At 41.5% G+C, this 16506-nt stretch overlaps 2 protein-coding genes across 9 annotated transcripts in view; one reads left to right on the top strand and one right to left on the bottom strand.

Annotated features, from left to right (window-relative positions):
- LOC105023494 (zinc finger CW-type PWWP domain protein 2) overlaps nucleotides 1–1305 on the bottom strand; it is a 50059-nt gene extending 48754 nt beyond the window's left edge. For 2 of the 5 annotated variants that reach the window (XM_020054600.2, XM_010892738.2), the window contains exons 1-2: nucleotides 1008–1295; nucleotides 195–541 (exon numbers count right to left, since the gene is read on the bottom strand). In XM_020054600.2, coding sequence (XP_019910159.1) covers nucleotides 195–508 — 314 coding nt within the window. In that variant the 5' untranslated portion in view covers nucleotides 509–541; nucleotides 1008–1295. Of the gene's footprint in view, nucleotides 1–194; nucleotides 542–1007 lie in introns of all 5 variants that reach the window. The other 3 variants (XM_020054603.2, XM_020054601.2, XM_020054602.2) reach the window with 3 other exon arrangements.
- A 1635-nt stretch (nucleotides 1306–2940) lies between these two features.
- azi2 (5-azacytidine induced 2) lies at nucleotides 2941–15826 on the top strand. 4 transcript variants are annotated; one of them, XM_010892740.4, is made up of 8 exons: nucleotides 2941–3138; nucleotides 3901–4124; nucleotides 4455–4571; nucleotides 4964–5063; nucleotides 6345–6478; nucleotides 6711–6769; nucleotides 11478–11608; nucleotides 13810–15826. In XM_010892740.4, exons 2-8 carry the CDS (start codon nucleotides 3912–3914, stop codon nucleotides 14235–14237), a joined length of 1182 nt encoding a protein of 393 aa, XP_010891042.1. In that variant the 5' UTR covers nucleotides 2941–3138; nucleotides 3901–3911; the 3' UTR covers nucleotides 14238–15826. The 4 variants fall into 4 exon arrangements, with proteins under 4 accessions (XP_010891042.1, XP_010891043.1, XP_010891044.1 ...); XM_010892741.4 differs by having other exon boundaries at nucleotides 3858–4124; XM_010892742.4 differs by having other exon boundaries at nucleotides 3831–4124.
- The last annotated feature ends 680 nt before the right edge of the window (nucleotides 15827–16506 follow it).

Here is a 16506-nt window from a genome sequence, read left to right as displayed (position 1 = left end):
CAAAGCCTGGCTAGTGCCTCACCCACTCCAGTAACATTCAACGTGACCAGTGGCTCATTAAACTGGAGCCTTTTTACTTGCATGTTATGCATATTTGACCTGCACAGAAAACACAGTTGTGGCTTAACCTGGGTCCAGGATTACCAATACATACAGTATTATCATCAAACCAGCTGCCCCCGGCTATACCATACCATGGCCATTTGCCTGCTTTCGCCAGCACCAAGCTGCCAACTGGTAGCAGAGAATAGACCATCTTCAGGCCTTTTTCCTTGAACAGGGATTCTTTAGGGAAGGGACCCTGGGGGACACTGCAGTGGCTGAAGAGAGGGTCAGGGTTCATGTGGCAGAACCAGGGTTTGTCCTGGTCCAACTCAGCACTGGCTTTATCGATCTTGACTACTAGCCTCCACTTCAGGCAGCTGGGGGACTCACACTGGACCCAGATCTTGTCCTCGTAGTAGGATGTCTCGTCCTCATTCGCGATCAGGTCAGGAAGAAGACTCATTCTTTACTGCTGAGCTTGGCGATCTTCACGGATCTGAATTGCAAACAAAACATAACATGTTTGCCTGCTAGCTACTACAGTAATCATGAAGTTGACTAAATTAGCTATGTGCATCTGATTCGATTAGATTCAACTTTATTGTAATTGAACAGTAATAATAATAATCATATCATTTATAAATGGCATTCTTGATGTGCAACGAGGCACAAAAAAAAAGGAGTAATGGCGTAGTAGGGTAGTTGAGCAACCGGGGTCTGATATTGCCATGGAGAACTTAAATGATTAAGCAATCCCTGAGAAAATGCTATTTTATATTTAAGTGTACGAGCTAGACAACACATTTAGATAGTCCATCCATCTACTTATCAGGATTAACAGTACTTCTGACTAGCATTAGCTACAACCTGGGTAGCTAATGTACAGCAACAACGGCATCGTTTTTCATCTACGCCATCTTGGTTAAAAGGATTTAACTACTGTGTCTAACCAGTTAACTTACTTTTTCAGGTTTATTTTAAATCTTTTTGATGCTCTTATAGCGGTCCCATAAATGTACATGTATTTACCAAATGTTCCTGTGTGGTTTGTCTCCTATATCCTGTAACTGCGCAAAGGTTTACACAAATGTAATAATTCCTTGGCCTGTGGGTTTACCATAATATAACAGAAGTTATCTACCACGTTTTGTCAGTTTCCAGTATATACACACTTCTTAGATGAAGGAGACAGGCCTAAAAGTTTTTGGATGGCTGCTCGGGCTTGTTGGGTAGTTTGATTCTTTGAAAGATTGCCGTTTGGGGAAAACAGTAATTGACAAACGTTTCGCATCCAAAACGTTTTATTTTGTGGAACAAACACGTAGTACTTATCTAACAGTTGCTATAATAATACAAACTGTAAGGATGTTATGAACTCTAAAACATTATATTAGGTAATATTTAGGGATAACATTTTATTTACATATCCAGATTAATATATTTTGAACTACTAGAATTGTCGGTGACGTCTTTGAACATCACATGACCCCGAAAGTTTTTAAAATGCCATTTCACAGAACGGTACGGAACACGAAACCTGAAGTAGCGTCATGCTGGCAACATTGGAGATTCCGTAGCAACAATAAGACTTCCGGTTTTCGGATTCTGCCTTCAAAATACAAGTCCGTGATAAAACTCGATATTAATAATATTAAACGAATCTATTTTGCCACTTTGCTTTGTGTATATTGTAAAGGTGTATTGTAATGTTCAGGAGAGTGGATAGAGTAATTATATGCAAAAAAAATCAAGGGGCACTTGTTGCTGGCTCCACCCATACCATTGGACACAATGTAACTCAATATATATGAAATACATAATGCCCTGTACAGAAAAAACAGTTCTATATGCCGCAGTGAATGTGTTGTAGGAAATGTTCAGGAGACTCTATAGAGTAAATATATGCAAAGAAAATCAAGGGGCACCGTGTATTTGCAATTGTTGCTGGCATTTTACTCTGCCCATACCATTGGCCACAATGTAACTCAATGGATATGAAATACATATTGCCCTGTACAGAAAAAACTGTTTTATATGCCGCAGTGAATGTATTGTAAGAAATGTTCAGTAGACTCTATAGAGGGACTATATGCTAAAAAATCAGGGGGCACTGTGTATATGCAATTGTTGCTGGAATTGTACTCCGCCCATACTATGGGCCACAGTGTGACTCAATGGATATTAAATACATATTGACTCATAGAGAAAAAAATATTCTATATGCCGCAATTAATCTATCCACTCTCCTGAAAATGTCCTACAATACATTCACTGTGGCGTAAAGAATAGTTTTTTTTTGTGTAGGGCATTATGTATTTCATATCCATTGAGTTACATTGTGGCCAATGGGATGGGCGAAGTAAAATGCCAGCAACAATTGCAATTATTATTTTTTTGCATATAATCACTCTATAGACTCTCCTGAACATTTCCTACAATACATTCACTTCGGCGTATAGAAAAGTTTTTTCTGTATGAGTCAATGTTTACATTTTGAAAACAGAGGGTGTGGAAAATATTGTGTTGCTAGATGTAGCACACAATTACCCATGATTAGACAGGTGTGTCTTACTCTTCACACTGTCCTGAACATTTCCTATATTGCTTTCTCTGTGGAATATTCAATAGTTTATGAGCTATGAGGCAATATGTTTTCCATATTCAGTCATTGGCATTGTCTGAATTTTGCCCTTGGAACGTGTTTTAATACCAACTTATTATTGAAATTACTTTTAAATATGATCATATATTAATTGTTGTCAATGTTTTGAGAGGTACATTTTCTTAAACAATTAATAAACTCAATTTATGTTCGTTTTGAAGTAATAAGTTGGTCTCTTTTATTTCGAAAATTTCCTAATTTTCGTGACCCGGAAGTGTTTCTTTAATGTTGCTCACAAGACGTTGATGAAACCTGACGACAACATTTGTGAATGTTTCCTGGTTCATGTCTGATTACAAATTTCTTTCATATCGAAAAATAGAACAACAAAAAAAACAACGATTAGCATAGAGAAATTTGGCATTCCGTGAGTTGTTTCCAAACCATGTTTGATAGGAATTCAACGTGAAATCTTCAAAAACGACACCAAGGTAGCTAAGTAAGATAGGCTAACGGGCTAACGACGTTAGCTGTATCAATTCATCATCAGCTGGTTGCGTGTTTGTTGTATGGTTTTGCTTAACCAGCTGAGTGTTAACGTTTGTTATTGCAAAATTGCTCACCGTAGTCTGGATTACCAATCGGGCATGTTTAGATTACAAGTCAGTGGTTAGTTGGGGTTGATCTATATTGAATAATGGCCTGTCCCGATTTGCTATGTAGCTACATGCTAATGTCCTTCGAGGTCCTGATGTTTTGATTTTAATATTTTTCACGTTTTTTTCGTATATGACAACCTGAGATGTGAATACATTTGTTCTAACATATCTTGGATTCCTCATTAGTCAGTGTAGGTATTTCAAGTGTACTAGAATGTTATGTATTATGACATGCTACATTGGTTTTTGTTTCATGCAACAGTTCCTTCGCTTTTACTTTCGTTATCTGTATGTCGTTATGTCGCATTCAATGTAGCTGGCAATTGCTATGATCAGAAATAAACCGTACAGAGACCTCTTTCTCAAGGCCAGCCCCTGCATCGAGCCTGTCTACTCACTGTCCATCTTCAGTCTTAGAATATTACTGTGACTTTCGTACAGCCGCCATGGCAGTTAAGACAGTTGTCATTCTGAAATATGCTGAATGAAATGAACGTGTTCCCAGATGTTATTTTTTTTGTCAGACTCATGACATTATTCCGCTGTGCTAGTGGCAGATCTCAGAGTCCTCTCGGTGTCTCTGCCTTCCACTAGTGAGGACTGCCATGGAGGCAGTGGAGGATGATATCTGCATCCTGAAGCATGAAACGGCCTACGGCGGAGCTGGGGAGAGCCCGGTGTCGGTGTGTGCCGGGGATGAGTCAGTGGCCTCTCACTTCGCCCTGGTCACCGCCTACGAGGACATTAAGAAGAGACTAAGGGACACGGAGAGAGAGAACACGCTGCTGAGGAAGAGGGTCAAACAACTGGAGGATAAGGTACCGCAGTATGGCCAGCTTCTTTAGGACAGTATGAGTGGCCACTGGACTCACTTTCTCTCAGAACTTCATATATTGTATTTGTAGTTTTTAGCCTCTCTGGTGAAATATTGATGATATAGATGAGATATGCTACATTTAGATGGTTAAAGAAACATCTAGCCCAGTGTTCATATATTGTTATCACATTGAAACATTGCTACAGCCAAAGGTTTTGCCTAATCTCATTCCTGGAGTGCCTTGCGTTATGTCACGCAACACCTGTGCATTGTCTAACCTGTTGCTGCCGGGTTACTAGCTAATGATGTATGGATGTAACCTGTGCTGTAGCTGTTCAGGCCTGAGGCCCCTTCCCCTGAAGGACCCCAGTATGTGAACAAGGCGTTCAGTGCATACCGTGGGATCTACATTGAGAAAGAGGACCTGCAGCTGGAGCTGAATAAGCTGGTAAGTAAGTTGAATTTGGGATAGAGTGCTTGTGCAACGTTAAGTAGAACACTATGAACATTAAAGATGGCCTTAGTGATAGATAAGGTGGGAATTTCTTGGCCTGCAAAATTTGCAAGACACCCTTTTCTTTTAGTTTAATTTTGTCACAAATAGAAATGTGCACAGACTTGTCTGAAAATGTTCGCTAACGTTTATGTAAAGGCTGAAATCGCAACAAATCATGTCAAAACCTTTTTCACCCTTTTGTAATGTCCTGTAACGAACATTTCACTTAAAACAAATGGATCATATCTAATTAAGAAACAATGGTCTCTGTCAACTGTGTGGAACGGGAAGGTAAAAACACAGCACAGTGAAGGCTTCTACATACTGTGTCTCTGTTTGTGTAGAAGAGGGAGAAGATGGATTCTGAGAGGCTCCTCAATGAGCAGCTGCAGGCCAAAGAGATGGAGCTGCTGCAGCTGAAGACCGAGATGGAGACGAGCCAAGGTACTTTCCCCTCTCCCAAAGGACAGTGTCATTACCAGAGCTTTCCCCCAGGTCTTGCAGACTGAAAGAGGAGTGACCACTGCTGTATCCCAAATAGCAACACGTAACCTACGTAGTGCTCTATTTATGGCCCAATGAGTGTGCTGTTATGGATACACCGTATGACTGTTCCTTGGCCTCAGCCAATAGATGGACAGGCAGTGTCCTTGTGACCAGGGAGGAGCTATGCCTTGGCCTCAGCCAATAGATGGACAGGCAGCCTCCTTGTTATCAGGGAGGAGCTATGCCTTGGCCTCAGCCAATAGATGGACAGGCAGTGTCCTTGTGACCAGGGAGGAGCTATCCCTTGGCCTCAGCCAGTAGATGGACAGGCTGTGTCCTTGTGACCAGGGAGGAGCTATCCCTTGGCCTCAGCCAATAGATGGACAGGCTATATCCTTGTGACCAGGGAGGAGCTATGCCTTGGCCTCAGCCAATAGATGGACAGGCAGCCTCCTTGTTATCAGGGAGGAGCTATGCCTTGACCTCAGCCAATAGATGGACAGGCTGTGTCCTTGTGACCAGGGAGGAGCTATGCCTTGGCCTCAGCCGATAGACTGACAGGCAGCTTCCTTGTGACCAGGGAGGAGCTATCCCTTGGCCTCAGCCAATAGATGGACAGGCTGTCTCTTTGTGACCAGGGAGGAGCTATCCCTTGGCCTCAGCCAATAGATGGACAGGCTGTGTCCTTGTGACCAGGGAGGAGCTATCCCTTGGCCTCAGCCAATAGATGGACAGGCTGTGTCCTTGTGACCAGGGAGGAGCTATCCCTTGGCCTCAGCCAATAGATGGACAGGCTGTGTCCTTGTGACCAGGGAGGAGCTATCCCTTGGCCTCAGCCAATAGATGGACAGGCTGTGTCCTTGTGACCAGGGAGGAGCTATCCTCATGACCATGGTGGCTGTTGTACAGTTGTTACCCATAGCTTTGCACAGAGCCTGGAATCAAAATCCCTGTTGTTGTCGTAAAACAGACTCATTAGAATTCAGTGTTCGATGTTTCGTTTCAACCTGGCTAAGCCAGACACTGAGTGTCTCCCAGAGGTACAGAACTCAAATGATTCTCACCCTCTCAGAGAGAACGAATCAGTCAACAGGTTGTGACCAGCGTCGCACCCCACGAGGATGATGTTGTGTTGTCTCTCAGTGATGAAGAGTCTGACTAGGCACGTGTAGCTGAGTGTGTTCTCTCATCTCTCCAGGGTCGGCAGTGAAATGAGGGTGATGTTGTGTTGTCTTTCAGTGATGAAGAGTCTGACCAGCACACAGGACTACTGGCAGGTGGACAGGGTGAACAGTGAGCTGAAGATCCACACTCTGCAGGAGGAGCTGGAGAGGATGACCCTGGAGAACAGCCGACTGCAGGGCCACTGTGGGGTAGGTCCACCGAAATGGACGTGGTGCAGTGATTGGTTTGCAAGTTTGAACAAGATTTCAGGTGGTTAGTCATGTGATCAGAGTGGCCCTTTAACAAAAACTTGTTGTTTAAAACGCACCTGAAAGTTTCCTCCCCTAAATCATTATCTGCAAACTGGAACTCTTTTTTTTTTTTTTTTTTGGTGTGTGTGTGTGTTTAAAAAAGAAAATATTAACACCACCTTCTACCTAGGATTCAGCCGAAACGTCTGGATCGGGCTGTGACCAGAATCACATGGAGTCAAACCAGAGGTACGTTGTCCTTCCATCTCCCCAGTGACACACTCTGGGTTCGGACATGATTTAAGTTGCAGCGGTATGTATTTAGTTGAAAACCACCAGCTATTAAAGTGTGAATCAGCAGTTTCTGCAAAAAGCTAATGGATGGTGCTGGAGATGTGTAACCAGTCTGAACTTCATAAACAGGATTATCTGTTATACAGTCAGTGTCAATGTTACGGTTTGTACCATGTGTAGCCACTATTTTTTTTTTACAAAAACAGGAATAAAGGAAATCCAGCTACTTTTCTTTTTGTCAGACTTGTGACCTTAACTGCAGTGTGTAGCAGGCGCGAGAACATAGACTGGCCAAGAGAGAGACGTTTGTCTCTTAATATAAGTTATGTTTGAATACTAGGCCAATGTTTAATAGTCAGTTGTTGATCTGTCTGCTTGGTAATGTTATATGTCAACAGTTATTGTCACACCACACAATGATTGAGTGATAAGGACCTAGTTAACCAACCTCCCAATGGCAAAGAGTTAATGGTAACTTGGCCTGTCAGAAATGTGTGGCAAGGGAGCGTTTGCCAAAGCACTTTTCAACCACCCATGGTAACGCATGACAGTGGCCAGATGCTGACGCCACACTGAAGTACTATGCAATGTGTGGTAGGTCTGTGCTAACGTTGGTCTATGCTATGTGTAGTGGCAATAGTCAGCCAGCAGGGGGCAACAAAGATTTGTTTACGGGAGATCTGCGTGGTTATGGTAGTAGTTTACCAGGCAACAGAGTTATTGTTCTAGAAGCGCATCTGAATACTGACATAATATTATAATAGAATAAGCTCTTGACACATATTCGCAGCATCTGTTGTTGCAAAACAACTCTGCCAATTGTTCAAAGCTGATGAATAATAGTAGCTAATTTGCTAAAGTTGAGACCTACAGTACATTCTTATGTCCGCTAGGGGGCGCTAAAACCCTTAGTTTAATTCACATACAGGTGGAACAGCTTAGCTCTCACTAGCAAAGACCCTTTTTACACTTTGTTAGTTTTATCTAGATGAATAAGGCCAGATTTGCGAGATGAATAGGGCCAGATATGCGGTGGATATTTGAGTACTTTTTTTTATTTTTATGGTGTGAACAGATGGAAATCTTACTTGTCACACGTTACCTTACCGAAGTTACGGGTACACTTTCCTGACAGATACTGACAGCTACTGAGGTCTAAATTTTGTGTCTAAGCTCGGTGTGTATTGGGAGTAGAATGAGTAGTGATGTAAGAAATCTAGTCCTCTATAAACAGAAGAAAAAATAAAATGCGTTGTTGGGATTCAACTAGGGCTGCGTGATATTGCATCACGATATCTTCAAGATTTTTTGTTGATTTGATATTAATGACAATGTATTTTCTTTGTATATCTATGTCATGGTTATAGTCGTAAAATATACTCTTTTTTTTAAGGAATGGGTTAAGCTTAAAGTTAAATTCAAGAGATCCAGTAAGAGAACCGGTTTTGTACAACTGTTTTTATAATATTATTCAAAAAATCGAAATAGTGAAATAAAATTACCATGGATACACAGGTTAACATAGTTTTTTTCCCCCATGGCCTGAAGGCTTCTCAACCAGCAGCATTGCTTTATGATCATATTTATCACATGAACATTTCAAATGCCCTGATGACTTTCTATGTACATCTATGTTCACTTTTGGTGAATTAGATTAATGTCACAATGAAAAAATTTGAAACTTCCAACCTTTAATTGAAGTAAATTTATTCTTTAGTTACCAAAAAAGAATCATTTTGAATAAAACCACGTGTGCCACAATTTTTGGCACCCCTGTATTTAATACTTTGTACAACCTCCCTTTGCCAATAATACAGTCTTTTCCTGTAACTTCTAATCTAACATCTAAAGTTTGGAGAATACAGAGCAAGGAATCTGAGACCATTCCTGTTTACAGACTCGTTTCCAGTCACACCTCTGGAGCTTTGGCGTAAACAGAAAGGTGGCTATACCGTAAATAACCTTATCCCTACTGTTAAAAATGGTAGAGATTCCATGATGTTGTGGTGTTGCTTTTCCTCCAAAGGCCCTGGGAACCTTGTTAGGGTACATGGCATCCTGAACTCCTTGAAATATCAGGACATTTTAAATCTGAATCTGTCTGCCTCTGCCAGGAAACTAACACTGGGTCGTCATTGGATCTTCCAGCAGGACAATGATCCTAAACGTACGTCCAAATCAACGCAAAAATGGTTCACTGAAAACAAAATTAAGCTTCTGCCATGGCCTTCTCAGTCCCCTGACCTAAACCCCACTGAAAACCTGTGGGCTGAGCTAAAGAGGAGAGTGGATGAGAGAGGATCAAGGACCCTGGATGATCTGGAGAGTCTGTAAAGAGGAATAGACAGGATTTTTTTAATAAATCAAATGGTTGGATGTTTCTCATTTTTATTCAGTGTGACTTTAAGCTAATTCACCAAAAGGTGAATTTTTAGAACAATTTTTTCCCTCATCTTTACTTGGGGTGCAAATAACCGTGTAGGGCAATGTATATTAATACCTGTATTTACAGTATCTAATATTTCTATCAATATTGTCCATATTCCCCATTTCTACACTCTTTGGAATTGCTGCCAGTTTTCAGTATTATGTATTCTTTTTGGATTATACCTAATTGTTTACTGGGAAGATGTTGCGTATCAGCTCGCAAGAATTTCACTGTTCAGAATGACGCTTTGTTATTCGGTGCCTTAAAACAACTCAACGATGTTTACTGATTATCGCCCAGTCCTAGAAGCAAGTAAAGAATATCTAACACTGGCACCTAAAGAATTCTACGGTCACCAGCAGTAGCACATGTTCATTGGGGAGCACCAGGTTAATTACCGTGTTTTCATAACACCTTCCAGGACAGGAGGACATTGGGCTGCGGAGGGCACATGTTCAGCCGTACCCCAGACCTTGGGTCCAGTGACAGTTTATCTTTCTGGGGTGCCAGTCTGAAACAAATTCTTCACCTGTGCTTAGACTCTCACAGAGAACATATGAGTTTGGAAAGCACATTGCCAATTAGTATTATTATAATCATACTCATTTAGGATATCAATAACACCTGGTGCTTCTGCTGTACAGTAGAAGTGTTAGTTCCCCATCCTGTCTTTCCTCTCTGCTGAGTGTGTCAGGTTTTGGCGGACGTGTTAATGAGGTCTGTGACACTCAACAAGGTGTGGAGATGGTGCTGTATATGTGTTGCCTTTCATATCAGATCATCGGTCACATGTTTATCTCCTCTTAGCTAGTGTTTCTGACCCTGCTCAACGATGTCAGTCACTGTTCTCACCATACTGAATATATCAGTCTAGTCCTTTAGTTGTTTTTTGGTTGTTGTTTTTTTTTTTGAGGTTTTTCAGCTGATTTATATTTCCAGACTTTTGGACCAGAGGATTATATCTTTACAAAGCATAGTTCTGAAATATTGAGAATCAGTTATTTCACATTACTGATCACAGCATGGTTGCTGAGAACTTAGTTCTTCTTTAATACCTCATGAAGGTCCTTTTACTAAGGTTCTTTTTTTATGTTCTTGTGGGGTGTAATTGCAGAAGGAACCTTACTCTGAAATGCTTATCTGGGTTCCACCAAAAGTAACTGTGCAGAACATTTCCTTTCAATAGAAAAGGAGACATTTCATTTAATGTGTTATTTAATAATTACAATAGCTGTTATTCCTTCTAGTAACATCCTGAAATGTATTTAGTAATGGAGAATTTTTGTTCAAGGGAACATTGACTAAAATTACAACTAAACTATTATGTTATTACAAGAAGTATTTTATTATTAAAATTGTTTACAGTTTGTAATTATTTTTTATTTACCATTCCAATAATGTTTTTTGTATTGATATAGAACAAGAGAACTTTAGTACTGTTCACACTTAATAATTTAAATTACGGAAATCTCTAAAAAAAAGAGGTGAAACAAATCATTTATTTTATGAGAGGAATAGTACCGATGATATGAATAATAATAAGACATGGAAATACATGGTTTCATCGGCAAAACTTTATGCTTCTGAGATTAGTATCTTTCAAGTGTTTCAGACCGGTTAATGTGGTATCTTTCCCTTTCATGACTCAGTAAGTCCATCTCTATGTACAGTCATTTGTTATTGACACTCCAGCCTTGTCTGTTTAGAGTGTAGTTAGAAACTAAATCTGCAGGGCCAAAGGGTTTGGGCAAATAAGGAGCATCTCGAGAGAAATTAAGTGATTTTTTTTTTTCTTTTTTACGAAACATTTACGATTTATTTGTAGCCTGTGTCCACAATTTGTTTGAATTTCATTCAGTATTCTTGAGATTTTAATCAGCTGTGAAAATTGGCAGCTATGCCTATTTTGTTACAAATTACTAATATTAAAATGTTCTGTGTAAATTGTCTACTCACATCCTCTAAGTATGTGTAGTAAATATAATGTAGATAGGTTATGATAATGAATCAAGTGTTTGTACTGATGTGATGTCTGGTCTATCACAGTTTAGTTGGTAAATCCGGCACTTCTGTTGCCTGGGTTAGGGTTTCGATTCCCACCTTGGGCCAGTGTGAAAAAGTATTAAAATGTATACACATGTGCTACTCCAACTATGGTTAAGAGTGCCTGCTGAGTAACTAAAATGGCAGCGTGAAATATTTACTCTCACCGCAGGCTTGTAATGTCATGTACAGGGTGAAAGCTGTTCTGCAGTCTTACGAGGCCCTGGCCTCTGAGATCTTCACTCTGCATTCAGTGTTGAAACAGCAGTCGGACCTGGTGAAGAAGCTAAGAGACAAACCCCTGAACACCGCCAGTAAACTAGGTGAGTTTTGTACCCCTGCACACTGCCAATTAACTAAGTGAGTTGTGTATGCCTGAACACTGCCAAGATACCGGTTGAGTTATTAACCTGTGAACAGTTTCTGAACACCACTACTGAACTTGGTTCATTAGTTATAATTCCCAGAACACTGCTTGGTGAGCATTTAACCCCTGAACAATGCAAATAAACTAGGTGAGTTCTAAACTAGTAGTTTATTAGCAGTGTTCAGGTGTTTTGTAACACAATTCAGTAGCAGTGTTCAGGTGTTTTGTGACACAATTCAGTAGCAGTGTTCAGGTGTTTTGTAACACAATTCAGTAGCAGTGTTCAGGTGTTTTGTAACACAACTCAGTAGCAGTGTTCAGTGGTTAATTATGGAGTTCATTAGCAGTGTGACAACAAATTGACGCTGTGACTCAGAGCGGGTTTTTTCTACCACACTCACTAAGGGTTGTTTATATTAAATTTCCCCTTTCTACACCTCGTACTTCGTTCTCTAACTCGAGGACCCACCCTGTTTCTGAAACACCATCTTGCAAGGTGAAACTTCCGGAGACTTCTTGGCTCTGAAGCCGGTCTCATTCTAGTGCCGTTGTGCACGTGAAGGCTGGCTACAGACACTGACCTATGACCAACATAACGCGTATCAGGGGGCGGACACCACCGGGCGTGTCCCTCTGTTTTTCATCTGAGGTGAAATACCTTGTGTGCTACTTCTCACCGTGTAATAGATGCAAATTAGACTGAAATACGGCGAGCAAATACATTTATTCTGGTGACTATCCAGAGTAATCTCGGTAGATGGGAGAGGGATAGAGAGAGAGAAAGGTGGTTGAGCGAGATGGAGGGATGTGTATTTCAGACTGTGAACATCTATATTAGACTGGGGTTCTTACTGTGGAATTACTTCTATTCAAATGGATCAACCCTCTGGAGACCGGTTCTATAAATCCCTCGGCTCGCCCATCAAACACAAAGGAACTCTCATTTAAACTTTATTATTATCTGCTCAACGCGATGATTGGATAGAAACCCAGCGACGTGTGTGTAATGTTGCATGCGTTTCTGCTGCATATTTAAGAGCCAGTCTACACATGACAGAATGGCTCTGTGATTCCCTTTACTGCGGAAAGGCTAGAGAGAGAAAAAGACTTTGAACAAAAGAACTTGCGATACAAAATGGTCATCACAAAACTGCATGCATCACGTGCATGGAATTGATTTACAAACTCTGGACTTCCAGCCAATTGCATGCTATTCCCAGAAGTCACTTACCTTGGTTTTCAATAGCTTGTCAGAATGAATGGAATAGGAAGTTATGCCACTTAGTGTTAACGATGGATTCCGAGACAGTTGTTTTTGTGCATGGGTGTCTGTAATTTTGATTTTGTGTGCGTGTTTTTTTTTTTCTTCTTTCTGTGGCTTGTCAAGTTCTGATGAGAATGTCAGAGGTGTGATTCTCACTCACTTTCCTCACACTGCTCAGACCAATTAAGAACTACATGATCTGTCTGCCTGACTTCTACCCACCTGCCTGTCTGTCTGCTTCTGTCTGTTCTGCTCAACTTAGTTAGGAATAAACAAAAATGCTGACCAGATTGAAGATGCGTTAAATCTAAATTAATAATAATGTTTCTATTCACACCCTCTGTACTAATTCCTTTTCAGCAGCTTCCACCCCTACCACATTTACCTAAAGGTACATTCATATTACCATCTTTACTAACTCTTAAGTTGGCATTCATCCATCAAATACCAATAATTTGCATTCAGCATTGATTATTGGGCTCAAATGTATCATACCAGTCACACTAACAGCCTTATCAGACTGATGGGATGTTCTGGTACTAATTTTTTACTTCGTCATGAAGAGAAATTGAAATCCAAATGAATGTTTCCATGGTTTGATAAAAAAAAGTCGGGCAATAGAGGTTCTTTGTTTAAATTTGGTGTGGTGAAATTGCCTTGTTTTCTTGAGGGCTTCACGGGATTGGTGATGAAGGTTGTCAGTCCGGGTTGTGTTCAGTCAAGTACAAAGTAGCATAATGTTTCGCAATTGAAACTGAAATGGGTTTTCTTAGTGTGCGACCGAGTAGTATTGTCAAAAGAATTATCCAAAAAATGTAGGTCTACTGAACACAACTTGGGTAAAAAAGAAAAGAAAAAGAAGTTAAGGCAATTCAATGTTTAACCCTGTCTAGCTTCCCCAACTATTCCGGTCCAGTGCTTGGATGATGTGGAGAAGAACCAGAACCACCGACCAGTCCGCGTCTCAGTGCCTCGTTCTCCCAGTGCTCCCCCCGTCCCCTCCAGTTCTGGCCGGCCTTGTCTGCCACCTGTGGGCCCCCCGGCGCTGGAAGGTCTCCGGGAGGACTGCTGGCAGAATGGGCCCTGGTCCGGGGCTTTGGGTCTGGGCAGTACCAGCCCTGTCCTCCTCCCTCCCCCTCCCCTCAACCAGCCCTCTCTGGACGATTCCTCCTGGTCGTTTCCTTCTCCCCCCAAGCCTAGTGACGCCCTATTCTGGGCGGGTCAGAACCAGGGTCTTGGCCACGGGAGCCCCTCGCACTCCTCCAGAGGTAGCGCCTCCATGAGCCCCAACGGTGACTGGGCAAAGCCCCCACCTTACTGAGGGGACCCCCTGGGCTCGTAACCACCCACCCTGCCTTAAGCTGACACAAAGAGGCCATTCTTCTGGACACTCCAGCCTGGGGAAGTAGCCACAGGACCTCCCCCTGTCCAACGGGAACTAGTAGCCACAGGACCTCCCCCTGTCCAACGGGAACTAGTAGCCACAGGACCTCCCCCTGTCCAACGGGAACTAGTAGCCACAGGAGAGGTCAACTAGCCCCCCCCCACCACCACCACCCCCGGAGAAGTCTGCCACGGTCCTCCCCTTCCCTTGAGGCCTTGCCAGACTAGAAGAGCGATGCCTCCCCTCCTAAAGGTTTCTGGTGACGGAGGTCTTCAGCCTATGACAAAGACAATGGACACTGTGGTGTGTTCATACATGTATTTGCTAAAGCCTTTCACTCACTGTGGTGAACTGATACAGTCTGACTGGTTTTCAGACTGGTTTTGCTGACTGGTTTTCACCCCCCCCCCCATCCCCCCCAAGAAAAGTTATCTACATGTTTCCATTGTAAAGTAAAGTATTAAAATACACCTATATATTGTCAATCCTTTTGTTATTGCACCAGTGTTAAGGAGATGTGTAGCTTTTATTAAAATGTGTGATGACTGGCATATAAATACCCTGAGTAGCACCAAAACTGTTTCTGTTTATAAAACACCCTTGGCATTCTCGCCTGTCCAGAACCCCACAAGACACGTTTCCCTTTGCTAATTTCCTGCAATCAGCATTGAGGGTTCAACCATTCAGTTGATGATTGTATAACCATGCGTTTTCCATTTATTATGGAATTCAGTCGATTCATAAAAATGTACATGAAAGACACAAAGACCCTGATTTAATCAGATGCTTGTTATAAAGCAGTGCCCTGAACAGCCACCCCTATTTGTTCCGTCAGACAAAACATGCAAAACACTTTAACAGAGATTTAAAAAAAACTCTACATGAATTAGAAAATCTGTTCAACAGAACGTTTCACAACTAAAGAAAATCTGTTTGGCAGAATACACCCATTACAATGTCTTTGAAAGGTTACTGAATTCCAGCCCAGTGCACCTTTCACCAGGGTCCCATAGGGCTCTGGTACTTTTCACCAGGGTCCCATAGGGTTCTGGTCAGAAGTAGTGCGCTATATAAGGAATAGGATACTATTTGGTGCTGGGAATTTAGTTACTTAGCCTTTGAGGTTTCTGCCAGGCTAAGTTTAGGTGCATTAAACCGATTTAGTTTTGGGCCTTCCCCCTCTAAATACAGTGTTTTAAAGAGTACTAGCACACAAGGTTCTCTGTGGTTATGAAGTTAAATCTAATCTCTAAATGTGATGTGAGTGCTGTCTTGCCTGGAAAGGGCCCATTGTAAAGGGATTTCTGTTCTCCACTATCTTCCGTTTTCTGACAAAGATAGCAGTTGTGATCAATGATTGTCTTTTTTTTTATACCATTTTATTTTACAGCAGTTTTTCATACTCCCTCCTTTAAAAGATTTGCAAACCAAAATGCAATGTACAGTAGATATGGATTATATTTTAGAAATGCATTTAAGACTGCACAGTAAATATGATTTCAATTAAATGAACGTGAAAGCCTTGCCTTACTACTGGTTTTTTGTTACAGTATTCTGTTTATATGATTTTTTTATTCTTCATGTGACCCATAAGGTTATTTAACCACAATCCATTACACTTGACCTACAGAGTCAGAAAAGTAATAAAACAGATCAAATAATTGAAGTATGCAAAAACAGAAATGTTCTAACGTAAAAATATTGAAGTGAAAGTCACACTATTTGACAAAATGTGGGAAACATAGAAGTGTGAAGTTATGACCTGTCATGGTTAGCAGAAGTTCAACAAGCACCAGTATTTTTTTTTTAACCCACTCAGAAATATCCTTGTAGTGAGAGACGTAAGTCATGGTGCTGTGACAAAAATAGCCAAAGCAGAGACAATGCTACGGGAGCGCGAGAGAAGGGCCAATGACGAGAGAAGAGAGAAACGTAAAATCACACCAACTGTACAAGCTTGTTTCAGTCCAGAGCCAAGAGCGTTGAACCTAAATGCTTCCAACGCTGCTCTCGTCAACTCAAGTCTCGCGATCACACCAAAGCTCCCAGGTATCGTCTGTTCCTCCGACATCTGGGTTAAAGGTCGCGCCTCAGGGGTCTCGCCTCTGAACCCCACCGTAGGCCAACCTGCTGCAGCGTTTCAGCTATCGTGCCTCTATCCTGTGTACTGCCTTCAGTCTTTCACGTGACTGTATTTCAGGAATTG

The sequence above is a fragment of the Esox lucius genome, chromosome 16 (genome assembly GCF_011004845.1).
Source record: "Esox lucius isolate fEsoLuc1 chromosome 16, fEsoLuc1.pri, whole genome shotgun sequence".
Lineage (NCBI taxonomy): Eukaryota > Metazoa > Chordata > Actinopteri > Esociformes > Esocidae > Esox > Esox lucius.
Note: the sequence above shows the minus strand (reverse complement) of the source record. Positions and strands in the feature narration are given on the sequence as shown.